Source organism: Hemiscyllium ocellatum, chromosome 4 (genome assembly GCF_020745735.1).
Source record: "Hemiscyllium ocellatum isolate sHemOce1 chromosome 4, sHemOce1.pat.X.cur, whole genome shotgun sequence".
Taxonomy (NCBI): domain Eukaryota; kingdom Metazoa; phylum Chordata; class Chondrichthyes; order Orectolobiformes; family Hemiscylliidae; genus Hemiscyllium; species Hemiscyllium ocellatum.
Genome location: NC_083404.1, coordinates 110143475 through 110165876, shown reverse-complemented (window position 1 = coordinate 110165876; position 22402 = coordinate 110143475). Strand labels below are relative to the sequence as shown.

The window sequence follows — 22402 nt, the reverse complement described above, 5'->3', positions numbered from 1 at the left end:
CTCCTCCGAGCACCACAGTTTTCTCACCAGCCATGATCGGCTCTCCCGCTCTGACCAGGTTAGTTAGATCAAGCCTAAGGTAATCCAACTTCTTCATAGCTTATAGGATTTTACTGCGTGTAAATTGATTTTGGTGTTTTCCACCAACCAAACACACTGCATCATTTGTCAATGATGAGAATAGGGTAAGATGCTTCTAGTTAGAAATGCAACTTCAACAAAATTTCATAGAATGGCAAATGGATATGCTGTTATTCACACTGTAAATCGCTGTTTTTTAAAAGATGCAGTTATGATGTTCTGTTTTTCTGAACAGGTTAACTTTGTCTTTCTCTTCAACATTGTGAGGATCCTGATGACTAAGCTGAGGGCATCGACCACATCAGAGACAATGCAGTACAGGTAAATAAAGCCCAGATGGCCATGATGCAAGTGTTAAGCCCATTTCTCTTACTTTTGACAATTTTTGGAACCACTCATGGGTACAGAAGTCAACTTTTGTCTTTTGAAAATATATTTGTTTGCACTGATCCATGTGAAAAATACTGAGTTAATGCATGTTTTATGTTCAGCTCTCCTCAAAGCTAGTTACTTCATCACCCAGATCATTATTATTTAATAGAAGTAGCAAGGATTCCTCATTGCAATAGAGTTATGAATAGAAAATCCACTTAAAAGATTGATTTTGTGCTTTACTGACCTGCTGGTTGTAAGGGATGGCTGGGAGAGTGGGGAGGGGTTGTTGGCTGTGATGATGGTGCATGCCAGCAACAGTTTGGAGATCTCGCTTTATTCGCAGTGAGCTTCATCGTGAGCTGTTAAGGTTATGTTTGATATTTGTTCCCAAGGCAACAGCAAGCACAAGAATGCAAGCCTCTTGTGGAAAGCTTATCGTTCTGAATCTCTGAATCTTCCTTGTGGACTCTGAAGGCCCACGGGGAATACTGGGTTCCATAGATATAGCAGGCAATGGTAGGCACTGTCAGCAGAAAAAAGTGGCACTCCCTCAAGCCAGGATTTAACACAAGAGCTTGCATGAGACTGACCTCCCAAGCATTCTTGTGCACATTCTTCATACCAACACATCTTGCTGCTCCTCCCTATACTCTCAACACTCATCCTCAAATTCTGTCAACTTCCTGGAATGTAGGCCAGCATTCGTTGCCCATCCTCGTCAACGAAAAGGTAATGCTAAGCTGCCTTCTTGAGCTGCTGCAGTCCATCTAATGTATTTAGACCCACCATACCATTCAGGAAGGTGTTCCGGAGGTTGACCCATTATCAGTGAAGGAACAGCTACATATTTCCAAGTCAGGATGGTGAGTGGCTTGGAGGGGAACTTGCAATTTGTATTCCCATGTATCTGCTGCCGTTGTCCTTCTGAATAGAAGTGGTCATGGGCTTGGAAGATGCTATCTAAGGAGCCTTGATGAATTTCTGCAGTGCATCTTATAGATAGTATGCACTTCTGCTAATGTCAGTAGTGGAGGGAGTGAATGTTTGTAGATGTTATGCCAATCAGGTGGTATCCTGGGTAGTGTCAAGCTTTTTGAGAGTTGTTGTGATTATCAGACACTCGAGGTGAGTGGCTGAGGGGAAGGTTGTTCCTCTGCTGATTGTGTTACTTATACCCTGTTCCTCTGGATCAGTGTGAGAAATCTGAGACAGAGCTGCATGAGTTTTTCCATGCTGAGAAACTGAGAACTGGAACTGACAGCTCACAGTCAGGAGTGATGGAACAGAAGTGTCCTGCAAAGCATCAGAGAATATATCAAAAGCATTAAAGATGTATTCTCAGAACTAGTTCTGTGAGGAATAGCCACTCATAGAAGAATACAGGATAAAACTTCAATCAATCATCACTTTGCTTGTGATACTTGTTATTTTGCCAGCCCCATTAGGTTTTCCCACATGCCTCAAAACACACACTTCTTAGATCAGAAAGCCATTTGGATCAGATACGATTTACAACACTTCAGAAATATCTTTAATGCTCTTTTGTGTTTGTATAACTTCAACCAGTGGAGGCTGTTGAATGAGGTAATGGATATGGAAGGTTTAATGTAGAGGCTGCATCAGGCTCTGTTGAATCCAAAGTTGTTGCATAATCTTTGGGTGGAGAAATGCAGTCTAGCACAAAGTACCAATGGAATCAGATGTGTCATCTCTCTATCTTAATTGTCTTTGACATTATGCCACACTGGTTAATGTAGTGTGTATCTATTGCTATTGTGTAATAAACTACCTCTTGTGTAAGACAAGTTTCTCTCCTCCTTAGGAATTAATAGTGGGCTCTCCACCACTGCTAATTCAATAAGCTCTTAGACTCACCCTTGAAAAGAGGCGACTTCAATCCATTCCAACCACAAGTAACCAGTGGTTAGTATCACAACGAGACAGAGTTTATATCCTGATTTCCATTTACTCCAGTTTTGATATAGTCAGTCAACTTGATGTCAAGGACAACCACTTTCACCTCACTTCTGGAGTTCAGCTCTTTGGTCCATGTTTGGACAAGGCTGTAATGAGGTCAGGAGCAGTGAGACTTTGGTGAAATCCAAACTAGGCACCAGAGAGCATGTGTTACTGCATTATTCTTTAAATGTTAACGCAAGAAGATCTGCATGAGGCAGCTTAAACATTTGTATTTTGTTCAACATATCTGGACATAAAAAGTGGATAGTGGCAAAATATCTCCACAAAGCTTGTTGAACTGACTCATCATGTCTCCAAAATGTCAGGCGGTATCTAGTTGAGGCATCAGCAGTCTCATCAGTCAGATGGACAACTGGGGAGAGACTCATACATCCTCACCCAGGCATCCCACTTCCCTCCCATCCCATAATAGCCCCCATGACTGCACAACACTCTCTCCCCTGCAGAATCACACACCTATCATTAGCGAAGTCAGTGGCGAGCTTTCATCCAGAATCAAGATCTGGGAATGAAAGCTCTGCCCAGTGAGAGCTGCCAGCCAATCAGAGACTCACTGTTCTTGCACTTAGCTCCACCATTGAGTAGGTCATGGCTGCACTTGATAGAGCACTCCCTGGAGGCCCAGGATTGTGGAGAACCCAAGACAAAGGTAAGTGATGTATGGAGGTGGGGAAAGGGGTTTTCTCAGGTTTGGGATGATGGAAGAAAATGCAGTGGGGGTACTCCCTTGTTCAATATCCAGTCTCTTGATCAGCCTTGAAGTATCTTGGATTGAGTGCCCCCCGTCCCCTGGTTAATCCCACTCACGACAGACTGAGGGCCTAATGTGATCCTTAATTGGCCAGTTAAGGGCCTTCATTGTCAGCGTGGTGTGAAGGTTGAATTTATTCCTTCTTGCCCAGGAATTAATCCTGGTGGGGATGCACAGGTACAAGCTCTGGTTAAGCCACCACCTTATCTAATTAAGTGCGCTTCCCATCTCCAAGCTCAGAACGCTCTGGAGCAGTGTTTGCACAATATAACTCTGCTTTTCTCCCTACTGAAGTTGCCAAACCTGCTCAGGATTTCCAAAGCTTTCTGTTTCTCTCTCTGTCTTCACTGAGGCCCAGACACAAAGCAATGTAGTTAACTCCTGACTGCCCTGAAATTGGATGAGCACAGTACTCAGAGCAACCAGGGGATAGGCAAGAACAGCCACTTTGCTCATGGTGACAATGAGAAGAACAGAACACATGACCATAAGGAACATGAACAGGATCAGGCCATTTAGCCCCTCAAGCTTACTCCATTAGTTAATAAGACCATTGCTGATTTGATATGGACTTAACACTACTTTCTTGTCTGTCCCTGTAACTCTTCACTACCCTTCCAATGAAACTTTTGTCCAATTTGGCCTTGAAAACACTCAGTGACCCAGTCCCCACCCTCAGCTTACTGTGGGGCAGAGAATTCCAAAGGCTAACTCTCTGAGAGAAGGAATTGTAACATCCCTGTCTCAAATAAGAGATCCCTTCTGTAGAAATTGGTTCCCTTGGCATCTAGGGTTTGTTTTTGAAGATATAATGTCATCCCTTGCTTAGGAAATTGATGTTTCTTCATTAGCCTGACTTTGACCTTCTTCCTTTAGTTCTAATAGCTATCTGAGAGATTCGGGTTTCCACTTTATAGGAAAATGCCTATGATGCCAGAACTGCAATGCACACTCAGTACTCAGCAGATTAAATTTAATGAAAAATATTCATGAGGTTAATGGAAGCAGATTTAACACATACTCATGTACAGCCAGATGAGCAAAGTCATAGGTTGAATGAGATTCATACTGAGCATGTCATCACTCTGGATGATTCTCTATTTTTTTATGCCACTGTGGAAATGTCACTGTACTTTGTAAATCACTTCAAGTCCAAAGAAGCTGGTCTCAGCAGAATATTAAAAGCATCAACTATTCAAAGATATGAGGTTTATTTTGAGAGACTAATATGAACTATAAAGAATGAAATCCGTTATTGCTGCAAATCCATTCAACCTCTGGGTACCACACATTTAGTTCCATCTAAGCAGGAGGCTGCTCTGAATGTGTACGCATTATGTAAAGAGATTTACTTTTGTAGATAGTGTCCCATGATGTTTGAGGTAATTTCTGTTGCTTACTCTTGAAAAGCAAATAGGCAGAATGGCAGAGTGGCTCACAATGGTGGAACTCCATCCATGGATGGAAAATATTTGATCTGCCTCTTGGCAATGGGGAAAATTTCGCTCAGTGTGGTGCAATTACATTTCAAAGTTCTTCTACCTATATTGCACAGAAGAAATCTTTTCTCCTGGTTTGGTTGAATTACTGATTTTGGGTATAAATGAAATACAAAACGGCGATAGCAGGAAACTTAATTCCACTGCAATTCATGAGAATTAGACTGAAGATTGAAAACAAGGTGCAACTATGGAGATTGACCTGCTGAATAACTGGCATTGAATTTTCATTCAGAGTCACAGGTCTCAGTGGAAGCTTGATCCCACGTCAACCGGCCAATGAACTAACTGGGTTGATACAATTAAAGAGCAGAAGTGGATCTTCTTCTTCTTAGGTAGCCCCTCAGGATCAAGGATGACTTTATCCCACTCCAGCATGGTGGGTCCTGAGGTGACTGAATAGTCCAACACTGGATCAGAAAATCATGTCACTGGTAGGGCACTGGTGTTTGCTGAAGTGGCTGTGTAGAATTCAAGGGGTTTTGCATACTCCCAGTGTTCACGCTTGGCATCCGTCTGAGCCTGGCAGATATGATTGGCACCTCCAATGAATGCTTTTTTTGAGCATTCTTGGGCTAGAGATTCCTGTGAGTCAATGGGGATATTGCATTTTTTCAGGCAGCACTTGACAACTTTATTGACGTGTATCCTCTGTCCTCCTGGTTTTCTCCTCCTGCAGTGTGAGGTTTCACTCTTAAACAAGGGGATGATGAGAGGTTTAGCTTCCTTCTTCATTGTGCACATGGACCTCAAAGGCAGCCAGTAATAGAATGGCATTGCAGAGAGGAATATCAACGTCATCACCGGAGGTGATAGACAGCCAGAGAGGTTGGCATGAAGTCCACAATGGTCTTCTGCACCCAGCAACCATCTATGGGAAACAGGTATCAATCAGGATCTGTCTGCCTGGTATTTACCAAAGGCAACACTTGAATAATATTGAAATGATTGGTCATGTAAAGCCTGAATTTGAGGATGGGAAATTGTGGTTTTTGAAGATATTTTGAATAAAATTGATAAAAAGACGCTGATAATGTAGTATCTTGGTAATTTTCAATGGTTGGGCAGGGTCAACAGACTGAATGATTGACTTCTGATCCTATGTTCCTATGTTTCTCTAATATAGCTAAGCCATCATGAAGAGAGCTTCCTCCATTTAAATATCCTCAAATGACTGATCTCTGTTTTGGATGTGCAACCCCTAAGCCTCAGATCCAGGATGCGACTCCTTAGCATCCTGTTGCCAAAGCACCCTGCACCCTGAGGTTTCTCAGTGGCCTGCAAATGGATTTCAGAGGTGCCATAATGGTTTTGAGGGGTTGAAAAGTATAAGGTGTCAATTCCATGGATGATGGATGCAAATGGCTGGTGCCCATGGGTAACATGTTAAATGGTGTAGGATCACATTATCAACCATGATCCCATTGAAAAGCAGAATACACGAGGGGCTAAATGACCAATTTTTCCTCCCTTGTTCCACAATGTTCTCACATCAATATCCTTAATCACTAAGACTGTATTCTTCCACTACTGCATTATTGCCATAAGACCATTAGGCACTTGAGTATAAGTAGGCCCTTCAGCCCTATTAAGTTTGCTCCATCATTCAGTGAGATTATGGCTGATCTGATCATTCTCAACTCCACCTGACCTCCTTAAGTCTATAACCATTGATTCCCTTATTGCCATAAGACCATTAGACTCTTGAGTATAAGTATGCCCTTCAGCCCTATTGAGTTTGCTCCATCATGCAATGAGATTATGGCTGATCTGATCATTCTCAGCTCTACCTTACCTCCTTAAGTCTATAACCATTGATTCCCTTATTAATTAAAAATCTAGCTAAGCCTTGAGTAACTTTAGCATTCCCAGCCTCGACAGCCCTCTGTGGAAGAAAACCCCAAAGATTCACAATCTCTTGGAGAAGAATTCCTTTCTCATCTCTGTCTTAGAGGTCCAACCCTTTACTCTGAGATTATGCCTCAGATCCTGGGCTCTCCCATTCGACGAAACAACACTTAAAGCCTGCTAAGAATCCAATATGTTTCAGTATGGTCTCCTCTCATTTTTCTGAATCCAATGAATACAGGCCCAATCTATCCAACCTCTCACAAGAAAATCCCACCCATACCTAGAACCAACCTTTAGACTCCTCTCTGGACTGTCTCCAATGCTGGTATATCATTCCTTCAATATGGGGACCAAACCTATTCAGTTTTTCCACTGTGGTTTGAGTATTTCCTTATGTAATTTGGTCCTTGTGATGGTAGAATGAAATAGATTTTCTGTGATGATGGCTGAGATAGACACATTTGTAGGGGCTGGTGAATATTGACTCTTCAGCCTGGTTCATTTGATATTCTAAATATCTAGCAATTTTCACATCACAGAGTGAAGTAAAGCAGATTCCATATGGAGACAAAACACTCTCACCCATTCAATGTGGGATAGAAATTCACTACCAAGGTCTGAATTGACTGTGGAGTGAAAGGAGAAGAAACAATTCCATTTATGTATTCATTTTCATAACTATTTAAAATCTCAAAGTACTTTATGGCCAATTAAATATTTCTACAGTTTAGTCATTATTGTAATGCTAGCAACAAAGAAACCATATCACAGATGGAAAACTCCCACAAACAGCAATGTGATCATGGGTATATCATTTATTTTCTTTGGTAAATTTTCATGAAATTATCTTCTCCAGGGAGACTCACTTAAGCAGTTCTCTTGTCAGTCCATGACCATAGATAGTGATTTACTCTGTAAGTGCAGCTTCAATGCAATTTTTTCTTGTCTGTAACTAATATAGCCTAACTCAACGTGAACTATCCCAAGGTGGCACATGGCCAAAAATACGTTTAATTATTAATAGATGACTCTTACCTTGCTTCTTAATAAATAATATATTCATTATCCTTTCATCATCTGCACTACAGGAAAGCAGTGAAGGCAACTTTGGTTCTGTTACCTCTTCTTGGCATCACTTACATGTTGTTCTTCGTCAACCCAGGCGAAGATGACATCTCACAAATTGTTTTCATCTACTTTAATTCATTTCTGCAATCCTTTCAGGTGAGTAATCTGGCAAGATGAACTGACGGTTTATTAACGATGTGCCAAATGCAATATGATAGGCGAATGTTTTCCTCGAGTATTTTGTGATTGAAATGTTTTGTAAGGGGTTACTGATACAATTTTCTGTCGAACTGACCCAGACCTTTTGTTTTTTAACAGGGTTTCTTTGTCTCTGTGTTTTACTGCTTCCTGAATGGTGAGGTACGTTAGACATAAGTTCTTCGAAAATATTCTGATAGCACTGGAGGCCATAAATAATTTTAAAGCAGCTTTTAATTTTGACATTTTAAAACTTGTTGAAGACAGAGAGCTTTACGTATTTGCAATAAATAAGCTAAAGCCTACAACAATATGGAAGAAGGAATGTCACTCCGATATATTTTGCATTTGCCCACTCACAATAGTAGCCCAAGAGCGCACACACAGCATGTCTAACTAGTTCACAATATGGTCCTAACTGATCTAGTCTCTCTTCGTATGTTAGTCCTGCCGTCCCAGGAATCAGTCGGGTAAACCTTCGTTGTACTCTGTCCATAGACATAAAGTCTTCCTCAGATCAGGACTTCAAGACTACACTAATGTGTTGTCTCACCAAGACTCAGTACAATTGTAAGAAGATATTACTGCTCTTGTACTTGAATCCTGTCACTATGAAGACCAACATACCATTTGCCTCCTTCATCACTTACTAAACCTGAATGTAGTGATTTCAGTATCTGGTGTACAAGGATACCCAGATCTCGTTGCACCTCCCCACTTTCCAAATCTGTCACTATTCAACAATAATCGATCTTCTTGTTTTTTTTTTCAGCAAAATGGACAACTTCACTTTAATCCCACAATATTCTTCATCTGTCCACTCATACACTTGCCCACTCAATCAACTTATCCAAATCCCACTGAAGCATTTTTGCATTCTCCTCACACTTCACCCACACACCCAGCTTTGTGCTGCCTGCAATCTTGCAGGTATTAGATTTGGTTCCCTCATCTAAATGTGATAGCTGGGGTGGGTCCAAGTACTGATCCCTGCGGTACTCCACTCGTCACTGGCATGCACTCAGAAAAAGACCTGTCCTATTCTTTGTTTCCCATCTGCCACCCAGTTTTCTCTCAATGTAAATACCTGCTATCCCATGAGCTGTAATTTACAAGCTAATCTCATTTCTGAGACTTCGTCAAAAATCATCTGAAAGTCCAAATAAATCATATTCATTGGCTCCCCCAATCAAATCTACTATTTGTATCCTCAAAAGATTCCAGTAGATTTCTCAAACATGATTTCCTATTTGTAAATTCATGCTGACTCTGTAAGATCCTATTACTCAGTTTTCCAAGTACTCAGTTATTAAATCTTTTAGAATGGACTGTGGTATTTTCTCCACTACCAATGTCAGGCTAACCGGTCTATTATTACTTGTTTTCTCTCTACCTCCATTTTTTAAGTAGTGGGATTACATTCACTACCTTCCAATTCATAGGAACTATTCTAGAGACTGTAGAACCTTACACCAATGCTTCCACTATTTCTAGAGCCACTTCCTTAATTATTCTGAGATCTACACATTCTGGCCCTGGGGATTTATCTGCCTTTAATCCTATCAATTCCTCAACACCATTTCCCTACTAATATCGATTTCCTTCAGTTCCTCTCTCTCAATAGACCTTGTGTTACAACATTTTTGGAATGTTGAGTCTGTCTTCATTTGGTGAAAACCGAAAAAACAAGTGTATGATTTAATTGATTTGGAAATGCCGGTGTTGGACTGGGGTATACAAAGTTAAAAATCACACAACACCAGGTTATAGTCCAACAGGTTTAATTGGAAGCACTAGCTTTCGGAGCGCTGCTCCTTCATCAGGTGGTTGTGGAGTCCTGATGAAGGAGCAGCACTCTGAAAGCTAGTGCTTCCAATTAAACCTGTTGGACTATAAACTAGTGTTGTATGACTTTTAACAATGATTCAATTGATCTGCTATCTTTTCATCCCTCATCTTTACTATTAGAGACCTATATTTACCTTTACTAATTAAAGTCTTCATATATACCTTTAGAAACTTTTATAAACAATACTTATGTTCATCTCAGGCTCACTCTTGTGCTCTATTTTCCCCTCTTAATCAATCTCTTTGTCTTCCTTTGTTGAAATCCCAGCCCTCATAGCTGCAGCTTTTTTGGACAAATTTGTATCTCCTTTCCTTGGGTCTAATGCAACTGCTAATTTCCCTTGTTGGTTGTGGTTGGGTCATCTTTCCGGCTTCACTTTTGTGCCAATCAGGAATGAACAATTCTTACAGGAATTTATATGCACTCAGGAGAAATAACAAATTAGAAATTGTGCAGACTTTGTGGACGTCAATAAATTGTCAGTGAAAACTTAAGAACTCTATTTACATGAGGAAAAAATAATCATTATACATAACACTCTGTATCTGTTGTGATTTTGCAAAATTGCATAATGAACATTTACAAGAAGCAATATAAATATAATGACAGAACAAATCTCTAAAGACTTAGCTGGCTATTTCTAACATTGAAACACTGAGACTTGACATTGAGTCAACATTCATTTCTAGTCACATTTACTGCTTACTCCTTCTGGATGTGTGAAATTGATACAAAGAATCATTTTCACCATTGACTGCTCACAGACTTTTAGAGATTTTCAGGGAATTTTAACTTAATCCATCTGGGAGGAAAGAGTAGATGCCCATTTTATACCCTTTCCAATTTTATTCTCTATTGACTTCAATGGGGCATAAAATTATGTGCAGTGCAAAACATGAATCTAACTTGAACTTACTCAATCGGTATTGACCAAGTTGGCTTAAATTTGCTGGTTATCATTCAGGAATATGGGAAATAAGAATGCAAAATGAGAATTGACTTGCGTATCACTTATGTTCATTTCTGAAGGCTGATTTCCATCCATATGTCATATATTTTAGCAATGATTCACTATAAAATCCTATGATGATGAGTTCTGTTTTCAAACAACAATGGTTAGTGAACTGCAACACATGTTATCACATCATCATATGATATAATGGGAATAAACTGGACTAAGGAAAAGCAGGAATTGGAATTTAATATTCCTGGTGACAAGGTATTCAAGAAAGATGGGAATAGATAAAGGGGAGTAAGAGACACTGACAGTATTGATCAAATAAACTTTTATCAGTCTGTTGAAGGGTGATGCAGTTGAAGGGTCAATGTCAGAAAATGTTTGATCAGAATTTAGTACAACAGAGGAGCTCTTTCACTGCACAATATACAGTACAGATCACCAATGTTATAGACTAAACCGAACCACTCAAAATATTCTTAAACAGGCAGCCTCAGACCATAACTTTGCAATTTGTTTCAGTACGTGTACAGTGAAAATCATCCAGATTAAGTTAGCAAGGTTGACAACTGGATTTTAAAACAGACAAAAATTTATTCACAAAATTACACAGTGAAACACAGAGAACAGAATAAAGAACCCCAACAGAACTCAACCAATCCAACTTGATCTAATTATGCTGTTCCAAATATACACAACAGTCCCAATAAGCAAACCCCCTTTAAAAACCAGTAAAAATGGAACACATGCTTACAGTTTAAAGTAGAAGGGCTGAAAAAAGAGAGAGTTTCCACAGAGCTCCCTTTTGAACTTCCAACCAGATCAGATTGAACTAAAACTGCTCAACTCAGCTAGAGAGCTGACCACTCTCATTTCATTATACAAGTTACTTCCAAAACAAGACCACTTTGTTTACATATAAACAAAAGGCCTTTCAAAATCCCTTTCATCTCTGTACCAAACCAGACTGATCAGAGCCCAGCCTGGTTCATTGCCCCTCTGAGAAAAATCAAGGGCAGAGTATCCTTGAGCCAAGGAATGGCTTTTAGGAAAAAAAGGGGCTACTTTGTGACATCTCCCCCCTTTTAAAAAAATGAACCATCAACATCAAAAGATGATTTCATTTTAACCCTTCAAAATTCGGTTAGTAGTCAAAACACACATATACACTATACTAACTATAAACATGCACAACCCCATGCAAATTCAGGCCACAGTACACCCATCACCAAACGCCTCCATATCTCATTCAAGTCTCAATACCGCATTGGCAATCATATTTTGAAACCTGCCACCCCTTTGCTGAACAAGACTCGTCAATCTCAGCTTTAAAAACCTTCAAATACTCTTCTTCCATTGCCTTTTAAGGAAGAGAGAGCCAAAGATTCATGTGAGAAAAATATTCTCCTTATCTCTGTCTTAAATGAGCAATAATGTGGAGGTGCCAGTGTTGGACTGGGGCGGACAATATTAAAAATCATACAACACCAGGCTATAGTCCAACAGGTTTATTTGGAAGTACAAGCTTTCAGAACACTGCTCCTTCATCAGGTAGAGCAGTGCTCCCAAAGCTTGTACTTCTAAATAAACCTGTTGGAATATAACCTGGTGTTGTGTGATTGGGACTCTACTCATTGGAGTTCAGAAGAATGAGAAGTGATCTCATTGAAACATATAGGATACTTAAGAGACTTGTCAGAGCAAATGCTGAGAGGATGTTTCCCCTCATGTAAGAGTCCAAGATTAGAGGGTATATGTCTCAGAATACTGCGACTGAGATAAGAAGGAATTTCTTCTCTCAAAGGGTTGTGGAACTTTCTACCACAGAGAGCTGTGGGGCCAGAGTCCTTGTGTATACTTAAGGCTGAGATAGAATGATTCTTGGTCAGTAGGGTAATCAATGGTTATGGGAAAGGGTAGGAAAGTAGGCTTAAGGAATGTCGGATCAACCATGATCCTATTACATGATAGGGCAGGCTTAAGGGGCCAAATGGACTACTCTATTCTGTTTCTGTAAACAGTACATTCTCACTTCTGGGCAATGAGCAGCCATCTGGTTTCCCTTTTGATGATTTCCTCTGCTCTTTTGTGAGTTGTCCACACTTGAGATAGATATGTTGCCATTATAACATTAAATCAGGTGGGAATAGTGACGTATATAGGATAAAATTAGATTAAATGGAAGGACCTCGTCTTCAAAGTAGAAAAGCCATCTAATCCAGATGAAGTGTTAAAGCTAAATACTGCAGATAGTAGAAATCTGAAATAAAAACAGAAAATGATGTAGAAACTATCAAGTTTGTAGCATCTGTGCTGAGGGATGGAAGTTTAAAAATAAGGAAGTCATGTTACAACTGTACAGGAAGTTGTTGAGGCCGCACTTGGAATTTTGTGACAATTTTGGTTCCTGTATTTAAGAAAATATATACTGGCAGTGAAGACAGATCAAAAGGATTCACTAGGTTGACTTACTAGGCTGAAGGAGTTAACTTGATCAAAAAACTCTAACCAGGTAGGGTATTGATTCCTGATAAAGTCATAGAGTCATAGGGATGTACAGCACTGAAACAGACCTTTCGGTCCAACCTATCCATGCCAACCAGATATCCCAAACCAATGTAGTCCCACCTGCCAGCACTCAATCCATATCTCTCAAAATCCTTCCTATTCATATACCCATCCAGATGCCTTTTAAATATTGCAATTGTATTAGCCTCCACCACTTCCTCTGGCAGCTCATTCCATACATGCACCACCATCTGCGTGAAAAAGTTGCCCTCAGGCACCTTTGCTATCTTTCCCCTCTCATCATCTTAAACCTATCCCTCTAGTTCTGAACTCCCCCACCCCAGGGAAGACACTTTAGGTCTATTTATCCATTTCATGCCCCTCATGATTTTATAAACCTCTATAAGGTCACCCCTCAGCGTCCGATGCTCCAGGGAAGGCAGCCCCAGTGTATTCAACCTCCCACTATAGCACAAACCCTCCAATCCTGACAACAGCTCATGTTTAGGATACTCAACAGATTTGGCACTGAAATATTGGCATAGGAGCAAGATGGTTTATTGAAATGATAAGCAACCAGAAGATTGCTGTCATTCTTGCAGATAGAGCAGAGGTGTTCTGCAAAATGGTTATCTCGTTAGCGTGTGGTCTCATCAATGTAAAGGTTCCAACATTATAAGCAGTGAGTACAGTGGACAAGATTCAAAGAAATACAAGGAAACTTCTGCTTTACCAGGTATGTTTAGGACTTGGACAGGGAGGAGGGAATAAAAGCTGGAAATGGTGTTGAAAGCAAACTCAATATCAAGTTTCACACAGAATTTGATCTTTACAAAGAGGATTGATGAGCGCAGAGTGGTGGACATGATCTATATGGATTTCAATAAGGCGTTCGACAAGGTTCCTCATGGGAGACTGGTTAGTAAGATTTGAACTCAAGAAATACAGGGAGTACTAAACATTTGGTTAAGAGCTGGCTTGAAGGTAGAAGATAGAAGACAAAGTGTTGCTTTTCAGACTGGAGGCCTGTGACTAATGCTGTGCCACAAGGATCAGTGCTGAGTCCACTGCTTTGCGTCATTTATATAAATGATTTGGATGTGAACATACAAGGTATAGTTAATAAGTTTGCAGATGACACCAAAATTGGAGGTGTAGTGGACAATGAAGAAGGTTACCTCAGATTACAACAGGATCATGACCAGATGGGCCAATGGGATGAAGAATGGCAGGTGGAGTTTAATTTAGATAAATGTGAGGTGCTGCATTTTGGGAAAGCAAATCTTAGCAGGACTTATCCACTTAGTGATAAGGTCCAAGGGAGTGTTGCTGATCAAAGATACCTTGGAGTGCAGGTTCATAATTCCTTGAAAGTACAGTGACAGGTAGGTAGGGTGGTAGAGAAGGTGTTTGGTATGCTTTCCTTTATTGGTCAGAGCATTGAGTATAGGAGTTGAGAAATGATGTTGCGGCTGTTCGGGACATTGTTTAGGCCACTTTTGGAATATTGCGTGCAATTCTAGACTCCACAATATTGGAGGGATATTATAAAACTTGAAAGGGTTCAGAAAAGATTTACAAGGATGTTGCCAGAGTTGGAGGGTTTGAGCTATACAAAGAGGCTGAATAGGCTGAGGCAGTTTTCCCTGGAGGGTCAGAGGATGAGAGATGACTTTATAAAGGTTTATAAAATCATGAGAGACATGGATACGATAAATAGACAAGATCATTTCGCTGGGATGGGGAAGTCTAGAATTAGAGGACATGGTTTCAGGGTGAGAGGAGAAAAATGTAAAAGGGGACTAAGGGGCAACTTTTTCATGCAGAGGGTGGTGCATGTCTGGAATGAGCTGCCAGAGGAAATGGTTGAGGCTGGTACAATTACAGCATTTAAAAGGCATTTGGATAGGTATATGAATAGGAAGGGTTTAGAGGGATATGGGCCAAGTGCTGTAAAATGGGACTAGATTAGGTTAGGATACCTAGTTGGCATGGATGAGTTGGACCAAAGGGTATGTTTCCGTACAGTATATCTCTATCACTCTATGACTATGAGTGGGCTAATTCAGTCAATGTGACAAAGGTTTGACAGGCACAATGCACTGAATGACCAATGTATATTTGTATTATTTAGCGGGTTTTCAGAAGATTTGTAGCTCAGGTTGAGATTCTGGATGTCGGTTTGCTCACTGAGCTGGAAGATTCGTTTTCAGACGTTGCGTCACTATACTAGGTAACATCATCAGTGAACCTCCGGATGAAGCACTGGTAGCATGGCCCGCTTTCTATTTATGTGTTCAGATTTCGTTGGGTTGGTGATGTCATTTTCTGTGGTGATGTAATTTACTGATGCCCACATCATGGTAGCCCACAAACCCAGCAACACACTAAAACAGCAGCTAATGAACTTGAAAGACTCTATATAGACAACAAGCAAAACTAATGTCATTTACAAAATACTGTGCAAGAACTATAACAAACACAACATTGGACAAACAGGCAGAAAACTATCCACCAGGATACATGAACATCAACTAGCCACAAAAACACATGATCCTCTCTCACTAGTATCCTTACATACAGATGAGGAAGGACACCACTTCAACTGGGACAACACATCCATCCTAGGACAAGCCAAACAGGGACACGCATGAGAATTCCTAGAGGCATACCATTCCAACCAGAACTCTATCAACAAACACATTGACTTGGATCCCATTTACTACCCCCAAAGAAAAACAGCAGGAAATGACATCATCACAGGAAATGATGTCACCACAGGAAATGGCATCACCAACCCAAGGAAACCTAAACACATAAAATGGGCCATGCCACCAGTGCTTCAACTGGAGGCTCACTGATGATGTTGAAAAATGTGTTGCTGGAAAAGCGCAGCAGGTCAGGCAGCATCCAAAGAGCAGGAGAATCGACATTTCGGGCATAAGCCCTTCTTCAGGAAGACCTGAAGTCCTCACTTTCTCCTCACTGATGATGTTACTTAGTATGGTGATGAAACGTCTAAAAACAAACCTTCCAGCTCAGTGAGCAAACCTATATCCAGTTCTAATCTCTACATTGTGGAAACATCCATGACATCATTTCACATATCTTTTCAACAGAATTGTATTAATCCATAATGTACAACCAATAAGACCACAGAATTTGTAGCAGAAGTAGACCAGTTAGCCCATCAACTCTGCTCTGCTATTCAATGATATCATAGTGATCTGATCATCCTCAACTCCACTTTGTCAGAATTTCCTCATAACACTTGGATTTCTTTGATGATAAAACATCTGACTACCTCAGCCTTGAATATACTCAATGACCTAGTCTCTAAAGCCTTTGCTGTAACAAATTCCACAGATTCACTACTCAGTGAGAGAAGAAATTCCTCTTAAGCTCTATCTTAAGGGGATGACTCCTAACTCTGAAATTATGTCCTGGGTTCTAAACTCTCCAACAAAGGAAACAACTTTTCTTCATCTAAAATATCCACATCTAAAATCTATGCTCAGTCTTCCAAACTCCAAAGAGTACAGGCCATATATGTCAACCTCTCTTCATAAAACTTCCTACTTTTATAATGCATTCTGTTTGAAATAAAGGCCAGCATTCATTTGCCTTCCCTCTTATCCACTGAGCTTAAATTTTAGCTTTTATATGATTAGATTCCCTACAGTGTGGAAACAGGCCCTTCAGCCCAACAAGTCCACACCAACCCTCTGAAGAGCAAACCACACCACTCTGACTAATGCACCTAACACTATGGGCAATTTAACATGGCCAGTTCTCCTGACCTGCACATCTTTGTACCTGGGAAGAAACCCACGCAGACACAGGGAGAATGTGCAAACTTCACACAAGACAGTCACCTGAGGTTGGGATTGAACCTGGGACCCTGGTACTGTGAGGGAGCAGTGCTAACCACTGAGCCACTGTGCCACCCTTTAGTGATTCATGGATGAGGATTCCCAAATCTCTCTGTTCTGTAATTTTCTGCAGTTTTTCTCCATTTAAATAATTTCCAGCTCCTCTAAGCGTCTTACAAAAGTGCATAACCTCACATTCCCAATGTTTTATTCCATCTGCTGAGGGTTTTTTTTTCTATTTGATTAACCTCTGCAGACCCTTTGTGTCATCCTCATTATCACTATTGTTAGGGAGTCTAAAGATTATTGCTAGCAGTGTTTTGTTATTTTTATTCTTACCTCCACCCATATGAATTGTCCAGCTTCCAGTCCTAGACCATGTCTTGTCTTCATGCTTATCCTGTCCACACTAACAATGTCATCCCACTCCTTTTTCCCTCCTGCCTGTCCTTTTGAAAAGTCAGACACCTCTGAACATTTAGTTCCCAGTGTTGATCTCCTTGTAATCACATGCCTATAATGAGTATAAGATCATGCCCTAAATTTATGCTGTTAATTTATTTTCTCTGAATACAATGTGCATCTAAGGAAAGTGCCATTAATTCTATCTTTTAACCAGTTTTTACCCATTGATCCTGTTTACTGTTATTTTTCTATTTTTGTACACATTGTCCCTTCTTGTCCCTCTTTAGGTGTCATCCAAATAGCTATCCTGTAATGTTGCTAAATGCATTACTTTTTAAGCCTATTTTTCCCCTCTCTCAAACTCTCCTCCCTCTGATTAGTTTACAGCCATGTCTACAGCCCTAGATATTCAATTCGCCGGGACTTTAGTATCCAGTATATTCCCCATGGTATGATTACCTTCAAGCCAACATTGGTTTAATTAAGATTGCAGGACAACATGTCCAACAGAGCACCAGGTATATGTAAAAATGAGGCGCCAACCTGGTGAAACTACAATGCAAGATTAGCATTGACAAGCATTTGATCATATTCACTGCTCAATTCAAGCAGTGTGCAATATAGGCTAAGTCTTTTGACACCCAAACAACCAGATCATAGTTCTGCATCCTGTCACATCTAGAGGACAATAATGGTGGACAGTTTAAAAACCAAGGAGACTTAATGAATAATCTCAATCCCAGTAGTGGTGCAACCTGGCGCGTAACTGGAGAAACACAGCTGATTGTATTTGAAGGAGGCAAAAACAGTCCACTTGATCAAAGTCCCAACCACCACATTAACTCATCATTCCCTCTATCACTGGTACACAATGTGACTGCAGTGTGCCATCTGCAAAATACACTGAAGCATCTCACTAATCTGCCTTTCACAGAACATTCCAAGCCTTCTACCATCTAGATGGACAACAGCAGAAAATGCATTGGAATACTATGATCTGGATATTTTTCTCCAAGCCACAAACATCATCCTGAATCAGAAATATATCCATTTCTTCACGGGGGGGGGGGGGGGGTGGGGGGGGGAAGGGGCAGTTCCAAACAGCACTGGAGAACAGCATGGACTTTTAAAAAAAACTGACTTGTGGGATATGGGATATGGGACATGGGTGTAGCAGGCTGAGCTAACATTTATGGCACATCCTTAGTTGCTGTTCAGAAGGTGATGGTGAACTGCCTTCTTGAACTGCTGCAGTCCATGTGCTGTGGATAGACCCACAATTCTTTTCCAGAATTCCAGGATTTTGACACTAAAGGAACAGTGATATTTTTCTAACTCAGAATGGTGAGTGGCTTGGAGGGGAACTTTCAGGTGGGGGTATCTGCTGCCCTTGCCATTCTATATGGTTGCAGTCATGGGTTTGGAAGGTGCTGTCTAAGGATCTTTGATGAATTTCTGCAATGCATCTCGCTGTTCTACTGAACTCCAGTGATCAAGTGACTGAGTGTTTGTGGATGTAGTGCCAAATATGTGGGCTGCTTTTTCCTGGATGGTTTCAAACTTGTTGAATGTGGTTGGAATTGCCCGCCTCCAGGCAAGTAGGGAGTATTCCATCACAATCTTCACTTGTGCCATGTAGATGGAGGACAGGCTTTGGGGAGTCAGGAGGTGAGTTACTTGTATCAGTATTCCTAGTCTCTGACCTGCTATTATAGCCACTGTGGTTATATGACTTCTGTGTGCCTCCCAATTCCACATAGTGCTATCCCCGCCAAAACCGTCTGCCTTTGATCCCTTTAATTAAATATTGCTAGTTTAATGCTCCAAAAGAGCCACCAATTTCCCATCACCCCCATCCACGCCACAAATTGTCTGTCAAAAGTTAACATGCATGAACAGCTCTCTGAGAATATTTTAATGGAAGTCTGATTGTCAAAATTGGTAATGCCTCCAAAGTAATTTATAAATCAAATAGTGGACATATTCCACCTGGTGAATGTGTCACATAACCATCAACTTCCACGTTTGTATTGACTGTGCCAAACCCACTCACTCAACATGAAAGAGGTCATACTGAAACAAGTTGGCGGTAGCAGGGATGCAAAACCACACAGAAAAGAATTGGAAGTAGAAAAGGATGTACTGTACAAATTACATTTTGCAATTTACTTTTCCAACTGTTACATTTTGCAGATGCTAAAAACCATATAGACTGTGGATCATGTATGTTGATCTATTCACCCAAATATCTGATATTTAGTCCTGAGTATTAAATTGTAACAGTTCCTCAAAACATCTGACTGCTGGAATGTTCAGAGGTGCCCAATACATGAATGAAATTATCTATTGTTTTCAGGTACGTTCTGCTGCAAGGAAGAGATTGCATCGATGGCAAGACAATCATACCCTTCGAGTTCGGGTTGCCCGGGCTATGTCAATACCAACCTCACCCACAAGAATTAGTTTTCACAGCATAAAACAGACAACTGGTGTCTGACTCCAGGAGACTGAGCATTCGTTTCTTTGAATTTTTCACAATGTTTTCCTTCAATATTGAAGTAATTTGTTTATGGATTGCTGTGCACATTTGAAACAAGCAACGGTGAACAGGAGAAGCCGAAGATGAAAGGCCCATCACAACAAAATGAAACTGTACTCTAGGAGTGGATCAAGCTTTAATTTTCCTTCAAACAGCCAGCATCAAAATGGAAAAGTAGGAAGTGTGAGTCTGCATTAATCTCGATCATGTGGGGAACTGAGATGCTGTTTGCAGCTCACTTAACTTTTGTCTGCAGTCAAAGTTTGGCATGGGGGAATGTCACAACTTCAAGGCAAGAATAAAAGTTGTTTCAGAGCCTTATTCCAAGGCTTTCATCTTCTATCCCCAATCTCTTGTACAAATACCAAATTTCCTTCTGGAAAACTGCTTTGAATTGTCATATGGGAATCTGTAAAATAAGAAGTCAGAAAATAACAAATGTTGGGACTTCCAATATCGCTAAGAAGACCTTTCAAGGTTCAAAACATCAACCTAACTTGAAAGAAGTTTTGATGGAATGAAGGTCTGTTCCAAGCCCCACACCTTACAACCAAGTCTATCTGTGCTGTCTATCGCTGTAGTAAACCTCATATGTAGAAAGGACATCTAATTTGTCAAATGTATCCAGCAGTGACACACACAACAGAACTCTGTCTGATATCTATGGAGCTAAAACAATTTTAAGTTAAATCACTGGTCCAGAATCCGTGTAAATTGAAAATGAATGGATCATTAGGTTCTGTGAATCAAGAAAGAAGTCACTCTGTTTATTCCGCAGTGCTAACTAGAACATATCTCACTCAAACAATAGAAACGAAGGCAGACAATTTCTAACCTATTTAATGAGTTTTATTTTGCTGAATAGTGAAATATTATAGACCATGGTTGTTTAATAATCAGTTGATCCAACAGATCGAATATTTGGAATTGACCTGTTGATATTTCTGTATGTCTCAAAACACATGATTATGAGATCTTCAGCCCTGGAACATTCATTTTGTTGAAATGGAGATGGTCATCTGAACTGATCCATAATCAGCATACTTAATATTGAAGCCTAGCCAGGATTATCAAACTTTGATTACCAGCAACGTGGAAGATAAGTGAAGAGACCACATCAAGGGGATTACCTCCTAGTGGCAGCTAACTAGATACAGAAAAATAAAAGCATCACTCAGCCGTACAGCCATTCCCCACTGAAGAGATTCTTATCAAGACAATTTACATCTTGCCTAAATGTTTTGCTATGTGAGCTATCGTTTCTTGTTTGCAGTTAGCATCATTTCCTTTTGGGGTGAAGTGTCTAAGGCAGCACTGGAGTGTTAAAAGTGTCTTGTTTCATATATATTGTGAACAAACATAACAATATTCACATCAAAACAATCAGGATATTTTGGCAGCATTCTCTTATATTTATAGCTAATTTTCATGAAGCGCAGGTGAATGTTGGAAGAGTTAACGCTGAGTGCACTTTGATCGTGATTAAGTATTAACATGCTTCATCACACTTTAACCCATTATATATTCAGTGATCCTTATGGAAATTGGAGCTAATTTAAATAGCTGAGTGCAACTTTTTAAATTGCAAACAATCTTACCCTACATCCAGATTGTGTTTTAGTTTAAATTTGTCACACTATTTCCAATTCTAACTTTATTTCATAGGATTTCTATTGACTGCTTTTAATCAGCCTTCCCTTTCTCCACCAGTCTACCGGCAAATTAAAAAGCTAAGGTTTGGATTTCCTTTTCTTTACTTTTAATTGTTTTCTCATTATTATCTGACCAATATTAATCCTACAATTAACCCAGCAGAAACAAGTCAGTCATTTGTTGGATCTTGCAATGTACAAAGAGGTTTGTCTGCGCAAAAGGGTCCACAGTTCAGTAGTAAGTTATTGCACCTGAAATGTTTTGGCATACCCTGAAAATGTGTCAAAGAGCTGTAGAAATGTAAGTTCCTGGTTTTTTTCAATGTGTGGCACAATTAGCCTTCACCTTGGTTTCTCAAGTAAAGAAAGGCCAAATCTGTTCAGCTAACCAAATGCCTGAGGAAGACAGAATGTCAATAATTCAAATCTGGTGGGGTTTGAGGTGGTGGACATTTGTGTGGTGGGGGAGAGGAGCATTTGAAAGGACAGTTTCTGAAAATGTTTGTCTTGCCCATTGTTTCCAGAAATAGGGAAAGGTCAATGTTCTGCACAATGGACCTTGAACAGTCACGTCTTTTTTCCACACATGCTGGAAAAACTCTGCAGTTAATGGACTGCTGTGGAAACACAATGAATGTTTAGAAAGAAAGATTTCTTCTTCACTACCTACAGTCATGAATCTATTACACAGAATATAAAGCACAAAAATAGACCATTTAATCTAACTAGTGCAGATGCTGTTTGTTCAAGTCTCCTTCCATTCTTTGTCAATCATTTCTATCAGTATAATCCACCATTCCCTCTCTCAGACCTTTC

General features: G+C 40.2%; 1 protein-coding gene across 1 annotated transcript in view; it reads left to right on the top strand.

Annotated features, from left to right (window-relative positions):
- LOC132815489 (corticotropin-releasing factor receptor 2-like) overlaps window positions 1–20825 on the top strand; it is a 207933-nt gene extending 187108 nt beyond the window's left edge. Inside the window, exons 10-13 of the mRNA XM_060824454.1 lie at window positions 317–402; window positions 7626–7761; window positions 7924–7965; window positions 19752–20825. Coding sequence (XP_060680437.1) covers window positions 317–402; window positions 7626–7761; window positions 7924–7965; window positions 19752–19892 — 405 coding nt within the window. The 3' untranslated portion in view covers window positions 19893–20825. The remainder of the gene's footprint in view (window positions 1–316; window positions 403–7625; window positions 7762–7923; window positions 7966–19751) is intronic.
- Window positions 20826–22402: the final 1577 nt, after the last annotated feature.